At 30.8% G+C, this 7,331-nt stretch overlaps 1 protein-coding gene and 1 pseudogene across 1 annotated transcript; both read left to right on the top strand.

Annotated features, from left to right (window-relative positions):
- The first annotated feature begins 489 nt into the window (after positions 1-489).
- LOC121130713 (hatching enzyme 1.2-like) lies at positions 490-1,809 on the top strand. Its single transcript, XM_040726426.2, is given in 7 exon segments — positions 490-907; positions 960-1,240; positions 1,307-1,362; positions 1,365-1,484; positions 1,548-1,622; positions 1,625-1,645; positions 1,706-1,809. Coding segments are annotated over 7 exon segments (1,056 nt in total). The 5' UTR covers positions 490-508.
- Positions 1,810-5,723: 3,914 nt separating this feature from the next.
- LOC121130706 (low choriolytic enzyme-like) lies at positions 5,724-6,982 on the top strand (annotated as a pseudogene).
- Positions 6,983-7,331: the final 349 nt, after the last annotated feature.

The raw sequence follows: 7,331 nt of genomic DNA, 5'->3' as shown, positions 1-7,331 counted from the left end.
AACAACACATAGACTTTATACGTATATATTCTCTGCTAAAAAAAAGTATGATAGCAACTTTGGAAAGTAAGATAAAAAGTCTCGTTTCAAATCATATTTTTCTACAAATCTATCTATAAATGCCTGAGGTATGTACATAAATTAAAGAAAAAAAACCCCTCTAAATTCTGATTAAAGACAAATCTATTTACTCAATAACTGACTAAAAAAACTCGAAATATTTTTTTCCAACACAATTAATTTACGAATAAAAATCAATTAAGTATTGTGCCATAATATTACTCACAACTCTAAAACAGGATATCAATTATGTTAGAAGCTGTCAAATGAATCCAAATGAGATACATTCATCACAAATCTATTTGACAATAGCCATATATTTTCGGTGTTTACTTTTCTTGTACTATTATATTATTTCAAATACAAGTGTAAAAACATCTCACAACGAAGATTAACAGTATATATATTAATGCTGAATGTCTATTATAGCATCATTAGGTTTTTAAAGATGGCAAAATTGTTCATAGCAATTGTATTCTTCCAAATCTTCTTCACAATTTGTTTGAGTGAGGAAAATGTTTCCGGACAGGGCAGCTGTAGAGTGTTGGTAGATGCTTACGATAGAGCCGCTATGTATTCGAGGAACTTTATTGGAGGACGAAGTAATCGATGGCCTAATGGAATTGTCCCATACACAATCAGCTCAGATTTCTCTTCAAGTCAACGACAAACGATTATGGATGCTTTTAAGCACATTTCGGATCGAACATGCGTCACATATGTTGAAAGAACAAATGAAGCAAACTATTTAGATATCTTTACTGGTGGAGACGGATGCTTCGCTAATCTTGGCTACAATAGTAGAAGAGGAAGAAGTCAACTTCATTTACAGTCCAATGGGTGTGTGGTACGACGATTTTCATTATGTAAAAAACTATTATTAACAATTTTTTTGATAGGTATTGGGCATTATAACTCATGAATTGCTCCACATCCTCGGATTTTCTCATGAACAAACAAGACCTGATCGAGACCAGTATGTTAAAATTAACTGGGAAAATTTAAAAATTGGAACCCACAGCAACTTTTGGAGAGCTCTTGGAGAGAATGAACCTGCTGCTATTCCATATTGTGGAAGTGTAGGCGTCGATCAATATGATAATTGTTATGCTGGATTTAGAGCGTCAACCTTTGGATTGAACTACGATTATGGATCCATTATGCACTACGGACTTCGATAGTTAGTATCATTTTTAAAACTTTAATAATCGATAACACTCATTTCTAATATTATTTATTTACCTAGCTTTTCAACTAATGGTCGAAACACTATGACATTGAAAAAGTCTACAACCGCTCAAATTCTAACAGAAGGGGAATGAGCAGTTTGGATGTTCAAAAGACTAAATTAGCCTATGAATGCCAAGATGCTAATACAACTCCAGCACCTACTACCACAACCCCAGCATCTCCAACTTCTAAACGTGAGTACTATTTGCCATATCTTAATAATAAAAAAAAGAGGTTCTTTTTTCTTTTTTTTGCAGCTTGTGATGACACATTTAAGTATTGTAGCGACTATAAGCATCTTTGTGGAAAAAACGAATACATGCAGAACCATTGTAAAAGACATGTTTCAACTGTGGTATGTAATTTATTATTTTACTTTATATTAGACTTCATACCCTTGATTTTCATTATTTAGTTTGTGAGAATATTTACGGTGATGATGGCTGCAGTCAGCTTACCGGATATTGTGAACTTAAAATCATCCAGAAATATTGTCAAAAAACATGTAAAAAGTGTTAATTCTGAATGTACTTTGCCTTGTTTTGTCAATATCGTATATCACCAAATAATTAAATAGTTACAACAGCATCAATCATAGAAGATTTATTATGGCTTGTATGGTACATAATATTTCATTGTAATACTTATTCCATATTAAATAAGATTGGCTATTTGGTGTCCAATTCATGTACTTTAATTTAGAGTTTATGACTCTTCCGTTTCCAAAATTATAACATTTTCTTTTAAATACCTTAATATTGTGATTTATCAGACTGTACAAGTCTTATTAAATTTATACACTTGACAGTATATTCGTTGGAGCAATCAAGAAAATAAAAAATAATAACTCTAATTTTTTGGTTAAGACTCATTCAATGCATTAAATCATAAAGATTTAATGCACATATGTAATCATTTTTATTCCTATCTAAATGAGGTTAAATAGTAATGTTAAAGTTATATGATGTCCGTTAATACAAAAGATAGTTAAAAAACTACAAAGGGTTGGGATTTGAAACCCGGAAAGTTTAAGGATGATGTATATATGACAATATATTTTCGAAAATTAATTCAGCAAATTACAAATCTTTTACATTGTGATATAAAGGGTTTATAATGAAGTTAATCACTCAAACCAACATCACTCAGCTTCAACCACAGCCTTTAAGCTGGCTCTGAATCTGGCCCAGGCCATCATGATTAATTCCTTGTCATGTTGGCTACTGCCTTTAGAATGGAAACCCACAAGGTTTCAATAGTTTTCCGTAAACTTTAAATGGACTCTCTCTCGAAGATTATCCACAAATTGTAGTCCAACGGGTTTGATCCAACTAGCTACGAGACTATATTTCCTTTGTCAAAACTAGAATAGTCTTAAAAGAGTTGTTTTCCCTGAAATAAATCTGGTTCCAATTACTTGATTCGGAAAAAATTGCTCCAATTTAAGATTATAAAATGATACTGGGTCTAAAACATAAATTAAAGGCCAGTAGCATTATTATTTAATGCATCCTTTGGTGTGTACCAGGTATGGAGGTACACAATTTTAGTAAACGGTGTTTGTATTCGGAGGTCATCAACAGTTTTTTGTATTTTTCATACAATTTTGTCTGATGAATTGGATAATCAGACTTTGTACTTGTACGGATTCTTTTGAGCCAGCTAATGTTTTAGGTTTTCAAAAAAACAAAAAAAACCAGTCTACAAGTCCTAAACCCCACTTTAAGGTTGAAGCAATCAATCTTGAACAGAAATGTACCATTTATAAGAATAAGTCGAATAACAAGGATGAGAGTATTAACTTCACTTTCTGTAGCGAGGAAATAGAAACGTCAGCACGTATTTTCTACGAGTACAATAAGGGTGAGTCCTTTAGTAAGAATGTGTCAAGTAAAGTTAAAAGAAAAACTAGAAGTCTAGACGTCATTAAATGATTGGGTAGTGGCCACCGAGTCGAATCTTGCGAGGGTTTTTAAGGTGGAGGCCATCCTCAATAAAGAGCAGGTAATATATTCTTGTATATATAAGAAGAAACCCATACCAACAAATTTAGAAGGTGCTATAGAGATAGAACTGGACATTTTTAGCTAATTTTTCGACAAGGGTAGTTAATTCGGACTTCTAATTGTTGTTTTCTTTAACCCATATCAGTTATGTGTAAGGATTGTGTTATATTCAGTTTGAATGTTTGTCAGAATTATAAATAAAGGTATCCCAATTGGGCTTTAAGAAAAACCTCTAATTTAAATTCATAATTACTTACAGATTCGTGACGCAATTGTCGAATTCAAATTAAACATGGAGCCTAGTTTTTTTTTCAAAAAATACAATTTAATTTACTTAATGTCTTTATAATTTCTAAAAATTTAAATTTTATACTCTTCTTTCATATTTTGGCTATTCAACTATGATTTTTCAAAACACTATGATATATTTAATTCCAGTCCAAATGAATTATTAAAGCTGTCTTAGAAAAAAAAAATATATTTGGGTTTTATACTATATACCATCGAAAATTTACATTATTCTCAATAATCAACATTTAATATCAATGGCTTGAATACTTTGACATGTTTGATGTTTTTTTCGTAATTAGTAATTGAATTCAAAACCCGTTATATCTAAATATTGAACATAATGATACATATTGGAGAAAAAATGAATTGAGATGAAATTATTCAATTCAGATTTATTAAATACATTACACTAGCCTCAGACATCACTTTATATAAATTTCTGGATAATTTGGCATTATTCAATCAATAACATGTTTTTCTAAATGGTTAGATACTAGGTTATATAGACTTTTATTTTATGCGTAAAGGCTGTATCTATCTCTGTTTGTGAAATAAATGCATATGCATTTATTTAGGGAAATATATATTAACTTATTCCTGGAACAATTCCTTCCTGGTGAATACCCACCTATATCAATAAACCAAACTTGAAGCAAAACAAAAAAAATGCTAGTTTTTATTAAGTCTAAAACTATATATTCTTAATTTTATAAGAAACTTAAGGCAACTGTGTAAGATTCAGTGACAACAATTTACATACAACTTTATCAATAGGAATTAATAATGTTGTTAGGCAAAAGGCAGCTGTAGGAATTATATTATTTCTTAATATGTATTATAGAGAAAAAAAAACCGTGGGAAAAATAAATACTAGAAATCAAGATCATACAAGATCATTCTACAAATATTAGAATGATTATTTTTATTCCTTAAAATATTAATATTTTGTATATTAATCGCATTTAACAGCTTGTATGTCATCCTTCGCCAGTTCAAAGAAAACGATATCCTGATTGTTACCAACGTATTGTGACTGTTTTAAATAATTGTGAGAATCGTGGAAATTTTGATATTCAATGTTTCTGTTTCTCTAGTATCTCATGTTTATATATGCTGTTAATTTAGAAAATACAAAATTAATAGAAAATAAATATTCAAAACAAAATCGAATAACTTTATTTTTTGTCTTTTTAGTTGAAATTGGTTTATTAATATTTGTAGGAATATTACCCATGCAATTTTATATCTGGGAGGGGGTCAAGCATGATACCTTTTTATAACTTGTATGCAGAGGCTTTGAAAAATTTCATTGGCAATTCAATTCAAATATGGATTCCCCTGGACCTTCCAAATCTTCTAGCACCAGGGTTATAAAGAAAGGCAGTTTTTTTTATAAACAATGGAATTTCATAAAATGTAACTTTCAAATAATTTAAAAAAAACTGGCTATACACCATTTTGTTCGTTTGTCATAGGCCTAATAAGATTTTTCCAATGTATCTGGACCACCCTATATATATTTATGTTCCAATTTAACAGAACCACCACAAAATCCCACGTAAGAAGTTGTCAAATAAGTGACAAGATGACATCAACAATAAGTGTTTGTAATGTGATTCAGATGTAAAAAAACAACACATAGACTTTATACGTATATATTCTCTGCTAAAAAAAAGTATGATAGCAACTTTGGAAAGTAAGATAAAAAGTCTCGTTTCAAATCATATTTTTCTACAAATCTATCTATAAATGCCTGAGGTATGTACATAAATTAAAGAAAAAAACCCCTCTAAATTCTGATTAAAGACAAATCTATTTACTCAATAACTGACTAAAAAAACTCGAAATATTTTTTCCAACACAATTAATTTACGAATAAAAATCAATTAAGTATTGTGCCATAATATTACTCACAACTCTAAAACAGGATATCAATTATGTTAGAAGCTGTCAAATGAATCCAAATGAGATACATTCATCACAAATCTATTTGACAATAGCCATATATTTTCGGTAATTACTTTTCTTGTACTATTATATTATTTCAAATACAAGTGTAAAAACATCTCACAACGAAGATTAACAGTATATATATTAATGCTGAATGTCTATTATAGCATCATTAGGTTTTTTAAAGATGGCAAAATTGTTCATAGCAATTGTATTCTTCCAAATCTTCTTCACAATTTGTTTGAGTGAGGAAAATGTTTCCGGACAGGGCAGCTGTAGAGTGTTGGTAGATGCTTACGATAGAGCCGTTATTTATTCGAGGAACTTTATTGGAGGACGAAGAAGTAATCGATGGCCTAATGGAATTGTCCCATACACAATCAGCTCAGATTTCTCTTCAAGTCAACGACAAACGATTATGGATGCTTTTAATCACATTTCAGATCGAACATGCGTCACATATGTTGAAAAAACAAATGAAGCAAACTATTTAGATATCTTTACTGGTGGAGACGGATGCTTCGCTAATCTTGGCTACAATAGTAGAAGAGAAGAAGTCAACTTCATTTACAGTCCAATGGGTGTGTGGTACGACGATTTTCATTATGTAAAAAACTATTATTAACAATTTTTTTGATAGGTATTGGGCATTATAACTCATGAATTGCTCCACATCCTCGGATTTTTTCTCATGAACAAACAAGACCTGATCGAGACCAGTATGTTAAAATTAACTGGGAAAATTTAAAAGTGGAACCCACAGCAACTTTTGGAGAGCTCTTGGAGAGAATGAACCTGCTGCTATTCCATATTGTGGAAGTGTAGGCGTCGATCAATATGATAATTGTTATGCTGGATTTAGAGCGTCAACCTTTGGATTGAACTACGATTATGGATCCATTATGCACTACGGACTTCGATAGTTAGTATCATTTTTAAAACTTTAATAATCGATAACACTCATTTCTAATATTATTTATTTACCTAGCTTTTCAACTAATGGTCGAAACACTATGACATTGAAAAAAGTCTACAACCGCTCAAATTCCTAACAGAAGGGGAATGAGCAGTTTGGATGTTCAAAAGACTAAATTAGCCTATGAATGCCAAGATGCTAATACAACTCCAGCACCTACTACCACAACCCCAGCATCTCCAACTTCTAAACGTGAGTACTATTTGCCATATTTTAATAATAAAAAAAGAGATTTTTTTTTCTTCCTTTTTTTGCAGCTTGTGATGACACATTTAAGTATTGTAGCGACTATAAGCATCTTTGTGGAAAAACGAATACATGCAGAACCATTGTAAAAAGACATGTTTCAACTGTGGTATGTAATTTATTATTTTACTTTATATTAGACTTCATACCCCTTGATTTTCATTATTTAGTTTGTGAGAATATTTACGGTGATGATGGCTGCAGTCAGCTTACTGGATATTAGCCAGACTTAAAATCATCCAGAAATATTGTCAAAAAACATGTAACAGGTGTTAATTCTAAATGTATTTTCCTTTGTTTTGTCAATTTTTGATATTACCAAATAATTAAATAGTCACAGCAGCATCATTGAATAGTTTCATATTTATTTACTAAGGTTCCAATGGTGCATTACATTTAATTGTAATATATTGATACTAGGGATCATTGTCTGTATTTCTGAGATGAGGGATCTCGAGGTTGGAAAACTCTTGCCCATCACATTTAAAAAAGCATACTACCTATTTTCATTTATCAATTCAATTCAATATTAAACAAGGTCGGTTGATTGGGGGTCCAATGGGTGTATTTTA

Source organism: Lepeophtheirus salmonis, unplaced genomic scaffold (assembly GCF_016086655.4).
Source record: "Lepeophtheirus salmonis unplaced genomic scaffold, UVic_Lsal_1.4 unplaced_contig_10985_pilon, whole genome shotgun sequence".
Taxonomy (NCBI): Eukaryota; Metazoa; Arthropoda; class Copepoda; order Siphonostomatoida; family Caligidae; genus Lepeophtheirus; species Lepeophtheirus salmonis.
The sequence above is the reverse complement of the archived record's forward strand: the minus strand, read 5'-3'. Positions and strand labels throughout refer to the sequence as shown.